We start from the raw sequence: 24,689 nt of genomic DNA, 5'->3' as shown, positions 1-24,689 counted from the left end.
ATTCACACGGTTGTCATTGTACGTCTATATTTAGGAATGTAATTCCAAAATATAATGTGAGATTTTATTGTGACTTGTGACCAGTTGTTAAAAAATCAACAAAGTTGGTTAGAGTAAATCTTAAATTACATTCTCTTTTTTTTCTTTGCTCTGAAGTCTAGACTAATTTTGCCCTATTGAATAAAGGGAATTTGTTCCAAAAATTCTTGTCTAATCCTATGCTTTTGGAATAGTTTCTTTACCCACACTTGTCTATGGTTCAAGAGCTCTTGCTTACTTGTCAAAGCATCTGGGCTTTAATGAGGCACGTCTCTTCCAAAGGACGCCTTAGCTAACTCTTGCTCACTTTTCACTATACCTGGTCATAGTGTAGCACATTGCTTATTCTGTCAGGAAATGACCTAACATAATATTTATAATGTGAGATTCTATAATCTATGTAAAAGGGTTTGACTAGGGATTTTTATTTTCCTGTTGTTGGCTTCTAACCTGGATGTATCAGTCCTCCTCCTTTATTTGGGTTTGGGTCTAGTAGCAAACATTGTCGGAGTTTTTTTAAAAAGTTTACCAAGCCTAAAGTATTTCTTGTTTATGTATCATTTGTTATCTGCTTTGATTTGATAGGAAATGATACATAAGACATCGATGTCCTTTTAAGTCTAATTGGCAATAATCCAATTTTAACTGAGTACCATTAAGTCAAACTTGTTCTACTCAAATTTCTACAGGTACATCCATAACCAACAGTGGAAAAAGAAAGTCAGCAGTCTAAACTCAAAATGTAGGACTAAATAGATTTAAGGCAATGTCAAATTTAACCGGCAAACACAAGTATGTAGGAGAAAAAAATGTTAGAAAATTATTATGAAAAACTTGCGAGAAATGTATTCAATCAGAAGTCAGTATTCATAAGGAGTCATAAGAGACCAAACTTCAACTTTGGGAATGAAAGGTCTGAGCAAAATAATAAATGGATTAATTATAAGCAAAAACTTGATTTCAAGGACAACCATAATTTTTTCAACTATATTGAACAAAACTCTCAGCATGGAACATAACAATAGGCATATTAAAATGGATGTTAAACCCCGAGTCTACCCCTCGATATTGTTGGTGCTTCTGCTGCTTCTTCTTCATTAGTTCATCATGCTTTTTGATAAATCTTTTCACGCCTAGATAGGGAACTCTAAACAAGATACCAATTACTATCTTTTCTTGTCCCGAAGAAATTGTTGGAGAAGATGGTGACTGGAGCGAGCAAATCTGAGAATGAGAATGATGGTAAGAGACTGGTTGGAGATGGGGATCCTCATGGAGATCGTCCTCCTGATAGAGGGAAGCAGAGACAAATAACAAACTTTTGGAGACCTGTGAGTAGTCCGCCGCTGCCTCAATCGGAGTCTACGGAAGCCTCTCTTCCAACTCTGCCTAGACCAACTGATCCAGTGCCTAAGAAATCGTATGCCAGGGCGGTGGGTAGAGTTCTTCGGCGCTAGACGATTTTCCTAAACCTGTTCATGCAGGATCTTCCACGAAGGTCATAATCCCACAGGAAGAATATGAAGAAAGGCTGAACAAATACTGTTTTGCTCTGATTGGAAGATTAAATTTTCGATTCATATCTCTGGATGAAATCATATCTGAAGTTGCAGGGAATTGGATCCTCAAAGAAAAAGTGAAGTTGATTCCTATGGGGAAGGAATTCACCATCTTTCAATTCGATTTGGAGAGGGACATGGCCTCCATTTGGAGACGCGGTTCTACTAAATTGGGCGGGCAATACGTTCGATTTCAAAGGTGGTGTCCCGACTTCAACATCCATGAAAAACCTGTGAACAAAGCTCTTATTTGGGTCAGATTTCCAGAACTGCCTCTGGAATATTGGCATGAGAAGGTGCTATTGACCATGGCAAAAGTAGTTGGAAGGCCAGTTGAGCTTGATCAGCGTACCAAACAAGTTCTGTATGGGAACTTCACTCGTGTTCTGGTTGAGATAAACGTGCAAAGCGAGAGACTAGAGGAGATACAAGTGGAAAGGAAACATCCTGGCATTGATGCCCCTTTCTAGTTCAAACAAAAGCTCATCTATGAGGACTCCAGCGGTAGATGTCGCTATTGCAAAAAAACAGGTCACTTAATCAGTGCCTGTAGAGAAAAAAAAAGGCAGTTGATGCTAAAGCAGCAATGTATGAGAAGGATCCTGGCATTCTAGGGGCTGTTTATGTAGACAAGGAAAACAGTTTGAATATGAGATCTGAGACCCGCTATGCTTCTCAGGGCATGAGGAATGGCAGTGGGGAAGCTTATGATGCACCTTGGCTCGCTCCCAGGGCTGAAGATGATGGTGGTCACGAAGAAGATAACGCTGAGAGGGCCTCCATGAGAGGTGGCTCGAGCGATGTTGCCTCCTCAGAGGGCAGTGATGATGGTGTAGACTCCCACGCTGCAGAGGAGGAGGAGCCACATATTTGGTCAGTCAATCTGCTAAGACACCCATGCCTCAATCAAGGAGACCACCTTTTTTTGTCGCTAAGAGTAGATCTCCTACTATGATTAGAACTCTTCCAATATTTGAGTCCAATGCAAACTTGGAAGTTTTTTTGGAAGGGGAACGGTTAGAAGTGGAGAGGGCTGAACCTTCTTTCAGCCAATCTCAATCTGATCCACTTGGTTTGGCTCAGGGGAGGTCAGATGAACCAGCATTCAAGAACGATTCTGTTTCTTGCCAAGTTGCAGTCGGTCAGGCTGAGGGGATCCGGTATAGCCTACGTTTTGCTACCAAGGGAGGACATCCTGTTCCGTGTAGCTCCACTGTGGACGGCGTAGCCATGGTTGATAGAGATATCTATAAAAAAAGAAAGCAATCAGGGCTGATGGACTATTCAACAAAAGAAAAAAGGAAAAGCCTCCGGTCGGCCTGATCACACCAACACCTCCCATCAATGATCATGCAAGTATTGTTTTGGAACATTCGAGGGATGAAAAATACCTATGCTAGGGATTCTATTCGGAGAATTGCGAGTAAGCACTCCCCCAAAATTATTTGTATCACTGAGCCTATGCTCGATGTTTCAAAATTCCCAAAATTGTTTTTCAATAAACTTGGATTTGCGGCTGACCACATCCATAATGTCAGAGCAAATAGGGAACCCAGCCTGTGGGTGGTGTGGAGAAGTAGTCTCTTGAAGCCTAACATTACCTCTATGTCTGAGCAGCAAATATCATTCCAGGTTCTATGGTAGCGCGGCATGGTGAACATCTCTGCTATCAATGAGAGAAGTCTAAGGACTGATCATAGGAGCCTTTGGCTTGAGTTGGCAGCAGCTCTAACTCCAGGTCTGTGAATGACAATTGGCGATTTCAATGCCACGCTTTTCGATCACAAACGGCAAGGTCCTGGCCGCTTTTGCATGGGTGCGGCATCAGAGTTTGGCGCAATGGTGGACTCCACTTCTATGATCCAAGTCCCCTCTTCTGGATCGAAATACACCTGGAGTAACAACAAGAATAATGGGAATGTCTCGGCTGTGCTTGATAGGTCGTTTGTCAATTCTAATTGGCTAAACTCCTTTACTGACTACATCCAGCAAGTCCTCCTCAGGGCTGCCTCTGATCATGCGCCTCTATTGGTAAGCTCTGCTATCTCTACGAAGCCAAAAAATTTCCCCTTTCGCATTAATAAATTCTGGCTGGACCATGAGGAATTTATAAATGTTCTGGAGAATGCCTGGAATATGGAGTTTCTTGGTTCCTCTCCAATCCACACCCTTGCTCAGAAGCTCAAGAAGCTGAAGCCCATCACAAGGACCTGGTCTCATTCTACTTTCCCTAACTTGAACTTGGAGGTAATGACTTCTATAACTGAGCTTGAGGAGATCCAGAGCAGAACAGAGGCGGAAGGCATGTCCGACCAGCTTTTTTCCAAAGAAGCAGAAGCAAGTTATTGCTACTCAAAGGCATTGGAAACCCACGAAAAAATGTGGGCAGAAAAGTCCAAGGTACGATGGCTGAAGGAAGGAGACAGAAACTCAAGATTTTTTCATGTTATGGCAAAGGTGAAAAGATAAAAAAATGCTATCAAATCAATTCTGAAAGATAATGGAGTAGTGATCAGCGACCTTGACCAAATGGGCTCTTATCTTGTGGACTATTATGCAAATTTTCACAAGAGGGTGGATGCAATAAATCACTCAAAAATTATGGATTTCATTCTTTCTCTGATAAACCATGAGGATTGATTAATTCTGGATGCGCCTCCAACCGATGATGAAATAAAAATGGCCATATAGGATCTTGATCCTGATAGCTCTCCTGTGCCGGACAGATTCACAAGTGCTTTCTTCAGGAAGTGTTGGTCCATCATTCAGATGGACATTGCTAGTGTTGTAAAGTTCTTTTTCACCTTAGGTATGCTCCTGNTTTCTACTTACTGAGCTAGTGAGCTCATCCCACGTGTGCACCCCCTTTTTAGATGATTTTGTAGGTCATACATCTGAGGAGCATGGGGTGGGTCCCATAGTCGAGTTTCCTGAAGAGGATTGGTGGACCCCTAAGGAGTTTGAGCACGGCGTAGACTGCTCGTGCGAGAGCTGTGCTGCGGGACAGTAGTTCTGAGGCCGTGCTGAGCTCACCTTCTGAGGCCGAGCTGAGCTCTTCCTTGTGATGCCGAGCTGGGCACAACCCTTGATGCCGAGCTGAGCTCCAGCCTTGATACCGAGCCGAGCTGTGTACTCTGATGGTTTTGATGATTTCCTGTATATACTTGATATTAGAATTTTATTCTTTTTGTGTATATATCATGCCTTCGGGCCCAAATGTATATAATTATTGTATCACCATTCGGGTATCAAGTATATGGGATTTATTCACAGGTAAAACTTAGTCTTCCGCTGATCTAATGAACTTATGTTAGTGTGCGTATGCTGTGGTGGAATACAGTATCTGATGATCCTGGCAGGTTTGGGTTAACCGGTGTTAACTCGGTCACTGCTCCGGTTCAGTGTGAACGGGGTGTGACAAGAAAAGTCCAAGGTACGATGGCTGAAGGAAGGAGACAGAAACTCAAGATTTTTTCATGTTATGGCAAAGGTGAAAAGATAAAAAAATGCTATCAAATCAATTCTGAAAGATAATGGAGTAGTGATCAGCGACCTTGACCAAATGGGCTCTTATCTTGTGGACTATTATGCAAATTTTCACAAGAGGGTGGATGCAATAAATCACTCAAAAATTATGGATTTCATTCTTTCTCTGATAAACCATGAGGATTGATTAATTCTGGATGCGCCTCCAACCGATGATGAAATAAAAATGGCCATATAGGATCTTGATCCTGATAGCTCTCCTGTGCCGGACAGATTCACAGGTGCTTTCTTCAGGAAGTGTTGGTCCATCATTCAGATGGACATTGCTAGTGTTGTAAAGTTCTTTTTCACCTTAGGTATGCTCCTGAATGGAGTTAATAATTCCTTCCTATTATTAATCCCTAAAGTGGAAAGGGCTCGTACCCTGAACAAATTTAGACCTCTCTGCATGGAAAATTTTGTATGTAAAATTTTGTCCAAAATCATGGCCACTCGAATTAGTACCTTCTTCCCAAAGCTCATATCTCCTAAGCAAGGTGCATTCCAGCGAGGCAAAATCATTCAATCCAATATTGGATTAGCTTCAGAGCTTGCTAATTTGATGGGTAAGACAGCCAGAGGGGGTGGAGTGGACCTTAAGCTGGATATTCGAAAAGCCTTTGATACTTTATCTTGGGAGTTTCTATTTATGACCCTCAAGAAATTTGGTTTCTCTGATCTCATGATTGGCTAGATTCATGAAATTCTTAAGTCCACCAGGATTTCTATCCTTTTGAACTGTGGCCCGATTAGGTTTTTTGGAGCTAGTAGAGGGCTCAGGCAGGGCAACCCTATATATCCCATATTATTCATTATTTCTGAAGAAGTGCTTTGCAGAGGGCTGAACGATCTGGGTAGGAAAGTCCTTATAAAGCCTCTCTCTGGTCCTCGTGGCTATTCTATCCCCTCTCACCTTTATTTGCAGATGATATCTTCATCTTCATGAACGCCGCCAAAAGGAATATCTGTAATCTCAAAGAATTATTGGAGAAATACCAGTCTTTCTCAGGTCCGCAATTTAATTTGGATAAAAGTAAGATGTTCCTTGCGCGCATCCCTGTAATTAGGAAGACTTGGCTTGTTGAAACTGTGGCTATTCCAATTTGCAAATTCCCAACCAAATTTTTGGGTGTTGAAATCTTTCTGGGCCGTGTCAAGAGACCCTCTCTTTTCTTCCATGGAAAAGATCAAAGCAAGATTCTCTTGTTGGAAGGGTAAACTTCTCTCCCTAGTAGGAAGAGTAGAGCTTGTTCGATCGGTCATCTCAGGGATGCCTCTGCACAGCTTCTCTGTCTATTAGTGGCCATCTACCCTCATCAAGTGTCTGGAGAACTAGATGAGGAACTTTATATGGACGGGAGAGATTGATTCCTCGAAGGCCATCATGGTAAAATGGGACTCTATTTGTGAGCCCAAGAGGGAAGGCGGATTGGGCATCAGACGGCTTCGCGATGTTAATAAAGCTCTTCTAGCTAAAATGACTTGGAAAATAAGGAATGGGGATTCAGATCTGACCAGGCTAGTGAGAGCTAGATTCTTAACTAGCCATGGCCTCCTCAAGAAAGGTTATAAAGGCTCTTCCATCTGGCCTGGTATCAAGAGAATGTGGAGCTTTGTGGAAAAGAATGAGAGGTGGATTATGGGTGACGGGAAGAAAATTGACTTCTGGAGACATACCTGGATGGGGCTCAATTTAATCTCTGATCTCTCTGGCCTAGGGGAGACCGCTTTTAGCAATCACTTTCACACTGTCTATATGTTAATTGACAATGGATCATGGAAGCTGCCTCCGGTGGAGTCAAATCTCTTAAATGAAGTCTTTAAATCTATCGAGGCCTTGCCCCTTCCCTCCGTACCTTTGGAGGACAAGTGTGTTTGGAAGCTTGAACCAATGGGAATTTTTTTAGTTAAATCTACTTGGGAAGGCCTTAGAGCGGCTGGTCCTTCAATCTCTTGGTCTTTGGTTGTCTGGAACCAAGACCTCCCTCCTTGTCTCTCCACCTTGGCTTGGCGTTGGCTCATGGCAATCTTCCTACTGATGACAACATCAGGAAAAAAGGAATTCCCATGACTTCCAGGTGTGATATGTGTGGTAGCAGTGAAGAATCCCTTTATCACATTTTCCTTGATTGCAATTTTTCTAATAAAGTTTGGACCAGATCGGTTGCATTGTTTAATGTGGCCTGGTGCAAGCTCCCCACAGTGGCTGATGCCATAAAATGGTGGAAGAACAAAGGAAGATGATGGTCTTCAAAGAGGCCTTGGCTGATTAGTCTAGTGGTGATAGTGGAATCAATTTGGAGAGAAGAAATCAAAGGTGGTTTGAGAACCAAGCTCATCCCATTTCAATGATGGTAGCTTCTATTCTTAAAGATATTACATTTATTTATAATGGCCAAAAAATATCTCCCTCAAATGCTTTGGATTTGGTTCAGAGCAGACGCCTTCTCCTCTCTATTCAGCCCTCTACTACCTCTAATATATTGGAAGTTCATTGGTGCAAACCTTTTGATTCTTGGGTGGAGTTAAATGTCGATGGCTGCACTCTAGGGAACCCTGGCAGAGCGGGTAGAAGCTGGATTTTCAGAGATCACAAGGGGAAAATGTTTTTATCCTTTGGGTTCTACTTGGGAGTGGCAATCAATTTTCAGGCAGAAATATGTAGTATAATAAAGGGTCTCTCCTATGCGCGCAGCCTAGATGTGAGGAAACTCTGGTTAGAATCGGATTCTGCTTCTGTGGTGACCCTATTCCATCATAGACTTATCCCTTGGTTTGTATATCAGGAGTGGACTCACCTTCTCAGCTATGTCAGCTCCATTGAGTGGAAGATATCTCACCGCTTTCATGAAGCAAACCCCATCGCCGATTTTTTAGCAAAAGATTCAGCGAAGATTGGTGTGACTGGAGTCAGAGATATGCTTCTTCGTCACATCCTGGATGAGCTTTTTCTGGATGAAGCTGGTCGGACTAGTTTTCGATTCCATAGATAGCGGTAGTGAGTCTCTGCTGATGGCATTGCCAAAGTTGGAGACTCGCTCTGGTTTTTGTTGAGTTTGTATTGGCTTTGTTTTATATTTTCTTTTTCTTTAATATAATTATGATCTTTTTATCAAAAAAAAAATAGGCATATTAAAATGAAAAAGTGTTCATGGGACAGATTTGGTGGAGGGAATTCATCCCACACCACTTGAGTATGATTGCTTTGTGGGCATTATGAGGACAACGGGTTTCGTGGACCTCTCCTTGTGAAAATAGTGGTATGGGTCTGATGGTCTCTATTGATTGGGATTCGTTACATAGATCAGGGTCTAAGACACATACCTAAAAATAAAAGGGAAATAACTCCACCCGAATTCTCAAACCAAGAGTTAGGGTTCATGTCAGGTTGCGATCCGACGAAAATGTTACACACCTCAATCCACCTTGTGAAAATCGGACTTCAACCCTAAGCATTATACATAATGAATAGGCCGACTAAGATATAAATATGCTAAATATGTACATCCAATGTACAAACAAAACTAAAGAAACATGGTCAGAATATACAAAGATGAAAAAAATGGATCAAATCCACATAGCCATATTCAACTAGCTCTACATGGTTAGTAAATTGAAATATAAAAGCATAAATGCTGAAATAACATAAAATAAGTATAACGAGACTTTAGAATCTAGCATTCAAAATATTGGAGACAATATACAAGAAAAAACAAAGAAAAAGAGAGAAATGATGAAATAGACGTACCACTATCTAGTTGTGCTGCATTGTTAGTGTGTGTGTGTGTATATATATATAGGTCAAACATTGTTAGTATATGTAATGTGAAGCATACATACTCATATACTATAAAAGATCGTGGTGAAATCCTACTCTATCATATATATATATATGATAAATATTACATAATATTTATTCATGACATGCATGCATCATATCATGAGATTTAAACATTCAAAGCTTAAAAAAACATGGAATCCAAAAAATAAACATTGGAATTCATATAATCATGACATTCAAAAATATAACATCATTAAAAACTATGTCAAAGTAATACAAACATGCTAGAAATTACAAAAGCTTAATTTATCATCATTCATATCCTTAAAATACTATGTAATCATCCATAACATAGAAAAATCAAGATGAAAACATACATGCATTGGAAGCATGGGGATTAGGATTATACAAGCATGTAATATAATACAAACATGATGGAATATAATACAACATGATGCACATTAAAAGAGAATAAAACACCCATATGAAACCCATATACAATAAAATGACTGGAATACTTCTAAAACATGCAATTATGGAAAAACATTCATAGCACATCTAATATAGAGATGGAAGTTATCAATATATTCGAATGAGTTAACTAACATAATATACATGGAGTTAATCATAATAAAATAGAAATATAGAATAAATTAGAGAAAAATACACGATAAATAATGTAGGTAATGTTTAGTTCCACAAAACCACTCAAATAGAGTATTAGTTGTGCGAAAATATCCAAAATAGTAACCACCGTACCAATTTTTTGTATTTTTATGAGTTACCCAACGGATGATTGTTTTCCACCATAGATTCATTTCCAATTTATATCTTGGCCATTAATTTTATCTTATTCAAGTCTATGCATTTTATAGTACGAAGACGCAGAGGGTTGAAGTCACCATTGATTACCAATAGATCAGTTGTCGAGAATTACAAAGGGTGAAGTAATTACGAGGAATTATAGATAACAAGGAAATCATTGGAAACCATCGTTGGAAAACTTTAAGACATATTTGGTTAGGTAAATCAATTGGATGACATTCTTTAGAATGATAATTCTTCTTTTTTTTTTTTTTTTGGTTGTTTGGTTCCACTAGGATGACCTTAATAAGAGAGGCACCTGCTTCCACTGAATGACCATATTACAAAGGATGTCTCTCAAATCTGAGTTTACGTCAACACCAACATTCAGATCTAAGAGATGTTCTTACACCCTAATATAAAAGGAAAAAGTGGAAGACATTCTCAAAATTTCTTCCCAACCCACGACTTTCTGTCGCTCCTCTCAAAATCGCTAGAGAGACACACCAGCAAAGGAAACTCAATGGCGAGTCTGCACACTAGGAAACTTGTCAGCGACTACACTGGTATTACATGGCTAGTGTTCTTTTCTCTCTCTACCGCTCTCTCCTCCGTTTTAGTGGATTTCCTTCCTTTGTCAAGGTTTAACCTGTGTTTCAGTTTTAGGGCATTGATTTGTGGTTTTTTTTTTTTTTCCTCAATTTTCATATATGTTTCATTCATTTGTAGGTTAGCAGTGGCAAAGATTTCTACAGACCACCGCGACTTTGCATAATTGTGATTAGGTATTTTTGTCCTCTCTCTCTCTCTCTCTCTCTCTCTCTCTCTCTCTCTCTCTTAATATGTCTCATATGTTGATGTGAATTTGGAGTTCAATCGAATGACCACTTTTCTTTTCCAGTGAAGAAGTTATTGTCTTCATTCTCAGCTTGCATCAAAATATATTTGATTTTTATTTAAGAGGTCGGATGATTTCAGGGGCAAAAATGTGTTAAATCTTTCTTTAGTAGAGTTGCAACTGTTTGTGTCTCTATTCTACTTCTAAGTTGTATGACTAAGGAACCATTGCCTATTTGCATATTTAAAAACTTTATTATTAATATATTGTCTTTGGCTTTGATTGTAGTTCTATATATTTTCACTAAAATGAATCATATATCGCAGTTACCGTATTCAATTTCATTTTAAGCACCTATTAATGATTCTATTAATACAAGTGTTGATTAGCTTATATTGATTCTTTAGATCTTATATTGTGCTTCAAAGCCTAGTAATGAAGGTTCCCAAATAGACTGTAATGACAAGGCTTAGGATATGCAACTCTTTTTATGGGCAAAATCTCTAAGGATAAAAAATCTTAAGTGCAAGCCTATGCTAGAAAGCAATTTCTTAGAGTAAATAGTGTTCCAAATGGTTAATGGAGGAAAACTAATAATTTTATAATAATTAATGGCAATATTTGGATATGATAAGCATGAAGATTAAAGAGTTAAGGAGAAAGAGTTCACTTTTGTATATTAATGAATGATGATCCAGATTTAGGATGAAAAGAAGCAAAGCTTCCCACCTTTCAAATAAACAAGAGCTAGGAATTATAAAATTTCATTACAGGATAAGCATGTCTCATTTAGCCTCAACAAAGACACAACATGGTACAACAATCTCCACTAGGGGAGTTTCAGAAACAGAATCCTCAAATATTCTGTGCTTCATATTGATGTAAGTACTCAAAGTTATAGCTATGTAACTTGATAACCTTAATCATGGAATAAAATCCATCTTATGCTTGTATCCAAATATAACAAAACCTCAAACTACTAACCAGAACCTGAAGAAGAGAACATAGGATGTGTTGTGTGAAGTTCTTTCATCGTTAGTGTTGTTGTAGCCGTGTAGCATTACAATGCATTAATACACTATAGTCTTATATCATTTCTATTAAAAAAATATTACTTATTAATAAATGAAGTCCCTAGTTATTGATTCATTTAATGTTTTCTTAATCCTACCTAAAGTATGAACTTAAACTTCTAGAGAAAGTAATCCAACTTCTGAACTAGAATTTGAACATGGTCTTGTGGTCCATGTTGCATCCTTTTATGGGTGATGCTCCTTGCTCAAGTTACTTGAAGTTAAAATGTCCATAGATGCTTGAACATAGTCCTGTGGTCCCTGGTCCCTGGAAGTATGAACTTAAACTTCTAGGAGGCTGATCTTGAACCAAAGTATAGCTCAAGTAGCTTGAAGCTAAAATGCTCTTGTGGATTACTCACTATTAAAAATAACTCAAAGTAGGAATATGTTTAATGACTCAAAAACCAGCTTTGTGTTAGGCTTCAAAATCTGATCTAACAACCTTCAGGAGTTGTCCAGTCAGTCCCCAAAATGTAGGATTTTATCTGTGTCCAATAGCTGTTATGATTTCTATCCATTCCACATAACAATTGCTAGATTTCAATTTATTGCTACATTTTGACTAGTTCAGAGGTTGTTTTGGTGTGTGGCATGAATTACTTTTAGGCATTACCGGTACTATCAGATGTGAATAATTGATGTTTTTTCTTCCTAATGAAATGAATTGTACTTTGTTTTCTCGTGGTAGACCTAGTTCTGGGGTGACAGGTAAAAAGAAGAAGAAGAAATGAAGTGCAAAAAAGATTAGTAGTCCTTTGAAGGTGATAGCTAATGCAATTGTGGAGATGGCCAGGCATGACTCCTGGAAGGAATTTGCATAAAACTTATGTGTTGAGATTGATGCACTACTAGGAGTTGAGTTCGAAAAAAGATTGTGTGCTAAACAATTCTTCATGCAACAGGACTTAGCTTCCATCTTCTTGAATGCCAATGAGGCAGATAAGCCCACGGTGTTTGAATACTACATGAAGAATAGCGAGGTTGGTGGTAAAGAGTGAGGAGGCGTCACTTTATTTCCTTATGATTTGTGTGTTGTTTCAAAACATGAGTAAATGGTTAGAGAATTTAGTTTATTGACTTGAATTTAGACTTATGTTAGTTGCTTAGATTATTCCTATGAATATATGTTTAAGAATTTAGTGTTTATGACTTTCTTTATTTAATACTGTCGTGACTATCTTTATCTAATTTAATCCAGATGGATATTGTGGCTATATGTGATATTTGTGGAAATAAATGTAAGATACTAACAACGAATACTGAGAGTAATCCAGGTAGAAGATTCTACAAATGTTGGATACATAATTTCTTTTTTATGTGGGTGGATCAATTAAGAATGTGTGCTTGTGGACAAAGGCAATGCAAGGTTCAGAGATGCATTAATGAATCATATGTAGGACAAGATTTTTTTTCTTGCCCGCAGTCTAGTCCGGTATAACTATACAAACCTCCCCTTTTAATGATATGACTACATATTCTACTGTAGAATTTACTAGACTTATAACTATTAACTATTTGTACTTACTTATGTAGAGTATGTAGGGTAAAGATAGAGGATGTGGGATGTTTAAAATTATAAGTGTTGGGGAAGCTTCAACTACAAAACAGGAGGTCGAGAGTAAATGATCGACCAACCACTACAATAACATTACAATTGTTAACTGAATATATTCAATGATATATCAAAGGAACAATAACAACTTTAGATAAATATAATAAAATGTTAGAGAATGTCCTAGAGGCTATGAAAAATCTTGATATAAAAAAATAAAAATTTCATCTCTCTTTACTATGGACAACCTTTTAATATATTTTGTCATGGTTTTATATAATGACTTAAGACAGATAATTGTACCTAATTTAAAACAAGTTTAAGTCTCATGGATGGTGCTCTTTTCGTAATTTACTAGACATTGTCTTGCAAAGAGAGAGATGTGTGTATAGCTTTCTGCAGAACTTGGATGAGTGGATGAGTTGCACTTCTTACGCCGACTCCACACTTAGATTCATTTATAATCCAATTTAATGATAATTAGAAGAAAAGATACGCTCTCATGGAAGACCCAACTAGATCACCTCTCCAACTTAATGAAGGGAATATCTAGTGTTAAGTCATAAAATGTCGCTAGATGCCTTTTCCTCTCATATGATGAGGTTGATTGAATTATGTAGGAGGTCCCCCAAGAGAGTGAAGGTATGAATTGCATTCCACTACCTTTTACCAATTAGGGGAACTAAGTAATAGCATATGCCTTTTTCAATGGGAGTCGCTTTTTGTTTAATGGAATAAGAGTGTAGGTTTTTTGGATCGTAATTTCTTAATAGTTATTAACCTTATAGTATCTAACTTATGTTAAAAATAAAAGATACCAAAGAATACTTAGATTTTAAAGTCATAAGAATGTATCACTTTAGTGTAACCAAACAGTTTTATAAGAAGAATCACTACACAGGATTAGGGTAACAAAACAATTTTATCGGAAAAATCACTACACAGATTCAGGGTAACTAAACAATTTTTCAGCAAGAAACATGTACCACTCAAGGCAACAAAGCGATTTTTTAGCCAGATAGGTAGTTCAGAAGCATGTCTCTCAAAAGATTGACATCCATATTCGATACATGCACCATTTGATTTATGCAACCAAACGCATCCTTAAATTGTTCACAATGAAACATTGACTCATGAACTTTTAAACTATGAAATGTAAACCCTAAAGTGGATCCTCGATAAAGATGGACCCTTGCTGAAGAAAGACCATTAACACAAAAACATAGAACTATGAAACTTTAAACTTTGAAATTAGTGAATGCCGGTTTGATTTAAGATTCTGTTTTGATTTGTAGAAAAAAAAATATAATGAAACCTAAAGATAGATCATTCTCTCTCTCTCTCTCAACAGAATTGACGGTTGAGTTGAACCCAAAACTAGCCGAAAGAAAAAACCTTTAAGTTAGAAAACAATCTCGTTAATATATATATATATATATAATATAATATACATATATGAAAGAGGGATAAGTATGCTAGCGGATAGCACCAATAGGATCACATGATGGAGTATCATTCAGGAAGGATATGAGGGTCATTTAAAAAAAAAAGAAAAAAAGAGATAGACACAATAGGTGCTAGCATACTTGATATCGGTGGCATATCCACCATTTTCTCCTATAAAAGTATGTACTTCCATTTTTTGGCAAACTTTTCAACTTGACCTAAATGCCCCCATTTACAATTAAGATTATGACTAAAAAATTCTTAAAAAAAAAAAAAAAGCACCAAATAATATGAAGAAGGTACCATAATTATTTAAAAACAACCAACTGTAATGAAAAAATAAATCACTACCATAATTATCTCCCTCTCTCTCTCTCTCTCACTCTCTCTTCCCTAAACGTGTGGGAGAATTTAAAAAATAAAAACTTTATAACTCATAATTATTCACTACCATAATTATCTCCCTCTCCCTCTCCCTTCCCTTTAAACATGGGGAAGAATTAAAAAAAATATATATCCATAAATCATAATTATCCATTCCATAAATCATAATTACATAACAGCTTGGCTGAATATTTCCTCACTTGGAGATTTGAATCGGTCATAGCTGGAACGTATCGGAATCGTTTTGGATTAGTCTGAACCGGCCCGTAATTGATGTGTAGGTCCATAGGCCTTGTTTCTGATATGGATCGGACCAAATTGGCCTATTGAATCTAATTTCTATATCCCAACTGGCTGAAACGTTTCGTACTCAATTGGTTAATTGACCGACATTTTTCCAACAACAAAAAAAAAAAAAAAAAAAATCCCACAATTCATAATTATCCCCCCCTCTCTCTCTCTATTCCCTAAACGTGGAGCAGAAACCCCCATTATTTATATAATTATCCACTAATATAATTATCTCCCTCTCCCTCTCACCCTCTCTTCTCTAAACGTGGGAGAGAATTTAAGAAAAAAAAAAACTCCATAATTCATAAGTATCTCCCTGTCCCTTCTACTCTCACACGTTCCTCTCACTCTTTCTTTTGTACATCTCTCTCTCTCTCTCTCTCAAAGCTGTCAAAAGCTTACATGGAGCATTCCCCCGTGGGTGGGTTAGACGGTGCTGGCTACTAAGATCAGGAAGAAGATTGGGGCAGAGTAAAGTTAGACAGTACTGGCCTGAAAGCGTTCTATTTCTCTCTTGGAATCTCTAACTTACTGTGGTAGACTTGTATGTTTTATGTGTTATACTCTTTTAGCTTGTTTGTCCCATAATTGGACTTCTCTCTATGTCTCACCCCTACATTGTTTCTCTGTGATAGTATGTTCAATTCATTTTTTTTTTTTTAAATTAAATGTGTTACATTCCAAAGTTTGTGTTACTGTTAAAGTTCCTTATGGACACTGCTTTTGGTTCCTTAAAGTTCCTCTTTAATGAACTCTTTGAAAGGGTTTCCCTTTTGGTGTTACCTATCGTAGATCTAATAATCTGTTTGGTGAATTTCTAAAGGTCAACCCTCTGTTTGCCACTGTTGGGGTTGCTGTCGGAATCTACGGGTTTCAGTCAATCTGTAACATAGGCATCAATCCTGAAGTCAGGTATTCTTTGATCTAGTTCGTTTCATGTGTGCATAGGTAGATTACATGCGGGTTTCATCTTGATGGTTCCAATAAAAATTACATGCCCTGTGTTCTAGATTCTCAGAATTTTAAGATCAATTTTCCAATGAATTTGTGGATATGTTCTACTGCATGCCCTATCTATATTATCTCCAGAAGTTAGATGGGTTTGTTGCGTCTTCTATGATAAAATGTTTATTGAATAAAAATAGTTTACACAAGAAATCTGGATGAATAATTTCAACAAATATGAAGGATTAATTGTTCTTCATGAGTGTTATTGGCTTCTATAAATTAATAATACCTATCTAAGAGTTCTTAGAAATACCAAATGATCGGGTAAAACTAGGAGCATTCTTTCTTGTTCTTGACAATATGAGCAGCCCTCGGGGGAAAGGATTAATATTAGGAAGCTTAGAAAAAATAGACAAACCATGGATTTTAATCGAATGAACATGATTTGGATCCTTGACAAGGGATCATGGCCTCTACCTCCAACGCATTTGTTGTTTTTTCACAATCCAAGCCATTGAAATATTACGATAATTTGAAGCACATGTAGCCTCTTTTATTTGATTCTCATGTTTATCGTACCACACAGATCAATGAATAAGTATTCTTGCAACCTCACCTTCTTTTTTTAATATTGTCATGAAATAAAAAGTTGCCAATTTGCTTCAGCAAATGCATTCCATCTTATCACTCAATGGAAATAATTGTGACGAAACAAATCTGCTAGTTCATTGATCTTTTTAGATGACAGACATAATCAAGGGAACCCAAAAATAGAGGGTGGGAAATGGAAGTAGTTTTCTGTACTTTGTGATTGAGGTGTAAAGCTATTACCACTTAGCTTTTCTTTCCTTATGTCAGTCTCTTCCTTGTAAGAAATAAATTGTAAAAGCAATGACCATTACAATTTCTTTTATAGGGAAAATGTCAGATATTGATAACATAAAACAACTAAAGCCTTTCCAAAGGGATTGGAAGGTAAGGGTTGCTATAGTTCAACGGTGCAACCTTATATATTATAAAAATGATAAGGGTTCTAGAACCCTACAAAAGTTAGTACTAATGGATGATGAGGTATGTTATAGTATTTTAACTTATTAGAGGGAAATGATAATATCAAACCCTAATTTATGAGAGTAATATTTATACAAGGGAATCGAATACAAGCTGTGATGTTTAATGAAATCGTTGAGAAATTCAAAGACACACTGATGAAGGGAAGGACATATTCCATAAATGATGGTTTGGTGAAAAGAGTGAATCCAAAGTTCTCGAATATCAACAAAGATTGCGAATTAACTTTGAACAATATGATGAAGATTGAGGAAGATGAAAACATTATAGATCATGAATGATTTCATCAACTTGATGGAATTAAATAATCAGAAAGATGAATCAAATAATGTATTTGGTATGTATATTAAATCTTTCTTAAACATAGCTTTATTGTTTTAAATTATATTTTGGGTCGAAAAAAATAACATTTTATGTATTTAATCATCTTTAATTTAATTTTCAGATGTTCTGGGATAGTTAGCAATGTTCAAGATCTAAAAATGATAAAAAATTCTACATACATTGTGGCAAGGTTCAAACGAGAATTGCAAATAATTACCCAAGAGTGAGTGTTTCTTTTAATATTAATCTTAAAAATTGTTTCACATAATAATTAATACTTCTCTGCATTAACAACTCTGATCATATCATGTTAAATTTGTGGGGAGATTATGCCAAAAACGAAGGCCAAAAGCTAATGAATATGTCTTCAAAGAAGCCAATGGTTGATTTTAGATCTACTACTTCGTCAACATATCATGGTAAAATATTCATATTTATTTATAATTATAACTTAAACAATGTTAATTTCATCATAACATATAATATAGAATAATAACTAAACATTTCTATTACATAGGTTTCTCACTTGTTACGAGTGGAACAACGTCAATCCAAATCAATCCTAAAATTAATGAAGCTGAGGAGTTGCGAGAATGGTAAATGAATCATACCCTGTATCCAATAATTTTATGATTAAATTTCTTGATATTTCTATTTTACAGGTCTAAAGCAAAAGTTGGAATGAAACAAAACTAATTCACCACTATCAGAAGACCTAAAATAAAATGTTACTATAAAAGGAGTTACTGAACATCCAGAATCTTACTTCAAAGTAGCAACTAATAATTACTACTTATCAATTTTTTCATCTATAAAAATTAATATCAACCATTTATTATTATTATTATTATTATTATTATTATTATTATTATTATTATTATTATTTTAAATAAATAATAATTATCTAATATTTTTGAAATTTAAAAAAAAATATTATTGCATTGAAGGGTTCATAATTACTGTTGGAAGTGAAAAATTATGGTACAATGCATATAAAGTCTACAACAAGAAAGTACAACTGACATCAACCATTGCAAGTTGTGACAAATGTGGAAATGATACTATGGATTACACTCAAAAGTTCATTTTAAACATCTCTTACAATTAAAAAAAATACAGATTTTAAACTATAATTATATTTACCTCTCTTACAATGATACTACGGATTACACTCAAAAGTTCTCTCTCTCTCTCTCTCTCTCTCTCTCTCTCTCTCTCTCTCTCTCTCTCTCTCTCTCTCTCCTGGTCTCTCCTACTTTCCTTTTTCCCTTTATTTGCACATGCTTAGGTTCTTTTCCCTCTTTCACATAGAACCTATGCGTACATAACCCTAACGATCAATGAATCATTTGCAACAGCTTTAGAATATCAGATCTGAAAATTCGAAGATCAAAGTGTCTTTTTATCTGAAATTATAAGTACCAAAATTAAACATCTGATTATCTATTTGATCTCATTAACTAACCTATGATGAAGTCTTCTTAATAAATGTAAGCATATTTATTGAGGTCGCTGATTTCATTCACTTGAAGACCTTTACTGTATGCCTTGAGTCGATAACAAAAATTCCTCTATTAATCACCGAATTCTTTCAGTCTTGGGAACATTTACAGTATGCATTGATTAAAGCTTATCAGAAGTAAAGTTAATTACTTCAAAATTAGATTTTTTCTTTAATATTGGGATTGTATATATTAAATTGCAATGGTGTTTCATGTATGAATGTATCAAAGAAGGCCTTACTCTAATAGGCATACTCTTTTAGTGGTTTTCTACTCTACGTGACAATTACGTTATCATAGGATCAAAGTATTATGTATTCTTTTTTAAACTCAATTTCATTTGTCTGGTATTCAATCCTTTTCTCTTTCTCAATCCTCCTACCTTCTCACTAAGATCCTCTCCTTCCTTCGATTATGTTGCAGGGACCAATTGATAGCCCACCAAAGTCGATCTCTTGATTCTTCAATCGAGACTCGAACAACTGTCACAGGTAAGCTTTCTTTAGAGCTTTCTTTTTGAAAAGAGGTCTCTATTAGTTAAGATTTCCTGTAGATCTATGCACTAGAACCAACCATTGAGAGGTGCTTTAGGAATTTTTTTTCTTTCTTTTGAAAATGAAATTATTAGTAAGACATAAGAAGAAGATCACAGACATCAATCTCTGTAAGTTTTAAGACTATTATAGAAATAACAATGACCCTGAATTAGTGCAAAGGAATAGAACAAGAAACATCAAAAAACAGAAAGGTATTACCTTGTAATCAGAAGCTGTTGGCCTAGAAAAAGCCAACATATCCCAATTTTTCTTTTTCTTTTTTTAAACTAATCATTTTGACCTTCCAACCTCCTTCAAAGGTCTGACAATTTCTTTAAATTCAAATGGTCCAAACAATGGCATGAGGGACCATTCTTGACAGTCCGACCAACTCCTTCATCTATTTGTCTTCCAAAGAATGAGTAATGTGAATTTAAAGAATTTAAATTTATTCAGTAGTTTATGTTCCTCACAATTAAACTCAAGCTTTATTTATGGACCACAAAATTAAGAATTTCAAAAATTAAAAAACAATAACTATACAAGTATTTATATATGAAACTTTACAAAAAAGTTTAAATCCCAATTGGTGGTAAAACTATTGCATTGGGTCTTAGTTTTGAGACAAGGATACCACTAATGTCTGTGAATTTTGCCACAAGGGGAATATTCATCTTCAATTTCAAAAAAGGAAAAGCCTTGTGGTGGATTCTAAATGTGAAGAAAGGATCATATGAGAGAGGTTCTAGCTTGTATGAGAATCTGATTGAAACTCTATAAAAAGTTCCTTTGAGAAACACTTAGTAGTTAATTACTACTAACATCTAAATAACTACTAAAATATCAAGAAAGGGTGGGATAAAAAATTGAATTATCGACCTTTCCTATATTTAATGCTTCTGAATCAATGATTCAAAGCAAATTGCCATTGAGATCTATTTATTATACAACAGATCTAATACCACAAGTGTAAGTGATAGCCTGTTATAACTATTTGAAAAATTATTGTTTAATCAGTGCTGAACTTTAACATTGTTGTTAAATAAATTATTTTGGATTCAAGTAATTTAATTTTTTTATTTCACTCATTTTTCATGCAAGATTATAATGACATCAAGGAAATAACTTACAACAACTCAGCGGCAAAGATATAATGAAAAAAAAAAGGAAGAGATATGAAAATCAGAAAAGAAAAAAAAAGAATACAATTGATGAAGGTAACAAAGTTATTCAAGGTTCAATATCAAATTACTATCATAAACTAAATTATCAACAAAATTAATGCATCTGATCTTCTTTTCAAATGTATATTTATCAGTTTTTATTTATTAATTTTTATAGTATTGATTGATATACAGGAGATTACGAGCCAGAATGCTTAAATTTACATGTGCTAAAATAAATACAGCCATGCAAATTTTAGCACATGCAAATTTTGTGGGTCTAAAATATTTGAATATGAACCACCATCCTTTTGTTGTTTCAATGGAAATGTGGTTCTTGCTCCTACCATTGTTTCAAATGCATTATATAAATTATTCACATCCCAAGAAACTGAAGTTGTTGAGTTTAGAAAATACATATGTGTTTACAATAGCATATTCTCATTTACTTCTTTCGAAGTTCGGGTAGACAAGCAACTAGCCAATGCTAAAAAAGGAGCATATACATTCAGGGCTCAAGGTCAAATGTATCATAATTTGCGATCAATATGCCTAAAGGAAGAGGACAGACCATGTTATTTGCAGCTATACATTTATGATACTAATAATGAACTTCAGAATAGAATGAAGATAATAGAAGATTCAAATCTAAAAAAACCTATCGTGTAGAAAATAATGGATATTCTTCAAAATAATCCATATGCACGTTTCTTTAGAAGCCTGAAAGATGTGCCATCATTAGAGAGCCATAAGATAATTATTAGAAGCGACATAAATCTGGAGCAAAGAGTTTATAATGCACCATCTATCGATCAAGTTTGAGCTATTCGGATTGAAGGGAATAATCCTAATAGGAGGTAAACTTGTGATATATTAATCCAAGGATACTCAGGGGAGAAAGCATAGAGCAAATCATTATTATGGATGTTATGATGCATTACAATATCCTCTTCTCTTCCCAAATGGAGAAATTGGATGGCATAGGCGTATCAAAAAGAGAACGGAACCATATACTGTTTTACAAGGTATAACAAGAGAAGAAGCTATAGTTGATAATGAAGCAATCGACAATGAAGGTATGTGTTCAAAGAAAAAATAAGAAACAGGGTATCTCCAAGAGCCTATTACTGTCAGAAGCTTCAAATTCGAGATAGTGATCAATCTGTTCTTTTGTATGCTGGGAGATTGTTACATCAATATGTTGTAGATATGTATATCAAGATAGAAACAACAAGATTGAATTACTATCGAACTAAACAATCAAATATCAGAGTAGAGCTATATCAGGGGATATTGATAGTATTTTACCTGGAGAAATAAGAGGTGATCAAGTAGGGACAAAGGTGGTTCTACCTACATCATTTATTAGAGGGCCAAGAAATATGAGGCGAAGATATTTTGATGCAATGGCTTTAGTACAACAATTTGGGAAACCAAATTTATTTATCACTATGACATACAATCCATAGTGGATAGAGATACAGGAAGAACTATATCCTGGGGAAATTGCACAAAATAGACTCAGATCTTACAGTAAGGGTATTTCGAGAATAATTACATGATCTAAAAGCCACACTATATAAGAAGTTCATGTTTGGAAGAGTATCTGCATATGTGCATGTTGTAGAATTTCAGAAAAGGGGGTTACCACATGCACATATATTAATAATTTTGCAAAAGGATTACAAGATCACAAATCCAGATCTATTTGATAAATATGTTTGTGCTGAGATTCCAGATCAAGATCAACATCCAGATTTATTTGAAAAAGTTGTGAAACATATGATGCATGGACTATGTGGAGCTCGTAATAAACATAATGCATGTATGAGGAATGAAATATATAAGAACATATATCCTTGATCTTTTAATCAAAAGACAATGCAAGGAAGAGATTCATATCCCATTTATAGGAGAAGGAATAATGGAAGACAAGTAAAAGTGCGTAGACATTACTTGGATAATAGATGGGTTGTTCCTTATAATCCTTATCTACTGACAAGATATGACTGTCACATCAATGTTGAAATATGGTCAGGGTTAAAGGCGGTAAAGTACCTCTACAAATATGTGTATGAAGGTCACGATCGTGTCGCTATTTCCATATCATATAATAATGGAGAATATATGATGGATGAAATTAAGCAATTCAGAGATGGAAGAGATGGATATCTGCACAAGAAGCAATGTTGAAAAATTTTTAATTCAATTTGGATGAAATGTTTCCATATGTTATAAACTTGCAATTGCATCTACCAAATAAACAAATGATTTGGTACTGGGAAAAGCAAAATTTAAAAAATGTTCTTCATTTAGAGAACACATAAAAAACAATACTTATAGAATTTCTACAAATGAACTCTGATTATCCAGAACGACAAAAATATCTATACAGAGAAATTCCTGAGCATTATGTATAGAATAGACAATCAAAATGTTGAACCCTAAGGGTCATAAAAGAATCAATTGGACATGTCAATTCAGCCAATCCTTCAGAAGGGGAAAGATTTTATTTAAGATTGTTACTGAATCATATAAGAGGCCCAACTTCATTCAGAGATCTCTTATGTGTTGATAACATTCTTACTTCATCTTTAAGGAAGCAGCATAAAAAAGATGACTACTAAGAAGTGATGATGCCATTTCTGATTGTTTAAAAGATTCAGCCCACTTTCATATGTCAAATATTGTTCGTAAACTTTTTACAATGATACTTGTTTCTTGTGAGCCAGGGGACGTTAGAAAGTTATGGAACAACAATTTTAAGGCAATGTTTGAAGACATCAAGAGAACAAGTGGGACAGTTGAATATCACACATTACAAACATTGAGAGGTGTCAATTCATTCTTACAAAGCATGGGAAGAAGCATTCAGGAGTACGAGTTGCCACAGATTGATAGTCATCTTGATATATCAAATGGAAATCAACCAAGAGAAATTGAAGATGAATATTCGATAAATATGACATTAGAAGAATATGAGGCGGCAAATAAGCTCAATGTTGATAAAAAATGCACATATGATATAATCCTACAACATGTTGAATCCAAAAATAGTGGAATTTTTTTCATTGATGATCCTGGAGGTATAGGGAAGACATTTCTATACCGTGCAATATTAGCAATAGTAAGATCCAAATCTGAAATTGCACTTGCAATAGCTACTTCAAGAGTAGCAGTTGCAATAATTCCAGGTGGTAGAACAACGTATTCAAGATTTGAAATTCCAATAAATATTGACAATTCAACTGTATGCGGTTTCTCAAAACAAAGTGCTACAGCTGAGTTAATCCATAGAGCAAAAGTCATAATATGGGATGAAGCACCAATGGCTAAAATACAAGCAATTGAAGTTGTTGTAGGTCATTACAAGATATTACAAAAGCAATAGAGAATCATTTGGTGGAAAAGTCATTGTTTTCGGAGGTGACTTCAGACAAGTTCTACCAGTTGTTCCTTAAGCTACAAGAGCAGATATTGTAGATGCAAGTTTGGTAATATCATATCTATGGGAAAAAATGATAAAGATACAATTGACAACCAACATGAGGGCAATAACTGATTCAAGATTTAGTGTGTTTTTATTACGAGTTGGCAATGACGAAGAATTGACTTATTCAGAAAATCTGATATGGATCCCAAATGAAATGTTGATAAAATGCAATGAGTCATATAGTGTCGAAGAAGAATTGATAAAGCAAATATTTCCCTCATTACAAAAAATGGGTCATTCAACTGCATATATTAAAGAACGAGGAATATTAGCAACGAAGAATAAAATGGTGGACAAAATAAATGAGAAGCTTATTGAGCAATTTCCATGGGATAGCATTACATATTACAACTTCGA

The 24,689-nt window shown here is 35.5% G+C and overlaps 2 protein-coding genes and 1 long non-coding RNA gene across 3 annotated transcripts; all 3 read left to right on the top strand.

Annotated features, from left to right (window-relative positions):
* The first annotated feature begins 1,241 nt into the window (after positions 1–1,241).
* Positions 1,242–2,068, top strand: LOC122094739. Its single transcript, XM_042665343.1, has 2 exons — positions 1,242–1,472; positions 1,538–2,068. Exons 1-2 carry the CDS (start codon positions 1,242–1,244, stop codon positions 2,066–2,068), a joined length of 762 nt encoding a protein of 253 aa, XP_042521277.1.
* Positions 2,069–9,995: 7,927 nt separating this feature from the next.
* LOC122057178 lies at positions 9,996–12,780 on the top strand. The gene is made up of 3 exons (XR_006133471.1): positions 9,996–10,350; positions 10,438–10,493; positions 12,311–12,780. It is a non-coding gene; the product is annotated as an uncharacterized LOC122057178 (long non-coding RNA).
* A 10,736-nt stretch (positions 12,781–23,516) lies between these two features.
* LOC122094738 lies at positions 23,517–24,230 on the top strand. The gene has a single exon (XM_042665342.1). It carries the CDS (start codon positions 23,517–23,519, stop codon positions 24,228–24,230), a length of 714 nt encoding a protein of 237 aa, XP_042521276.1.
* Positions 24,231–24,689: the final 459 nt, after the last annotated feature.

The sequence above is a fragment of the Macadamia integrifolia genome, chromosome 12 (genome assembly GCF_013358625.1).
Source record: "Macadamia integrifolia cultivar HAES 741 chromosome 12, SCU_Mint_v3, whole genome shotgun sequence".
Lineage (NCBI taxonomy): Eukaryota > Viridiplantae > Streptophyta > Magnoliopsida > Proteales > Proteaceae > Macadamia > Macadamia integrifolia.
Note: the sequence above shows the minus strand (reverse complement) of the source record. Positions and strands in the feature narration are given on the sequence as shown.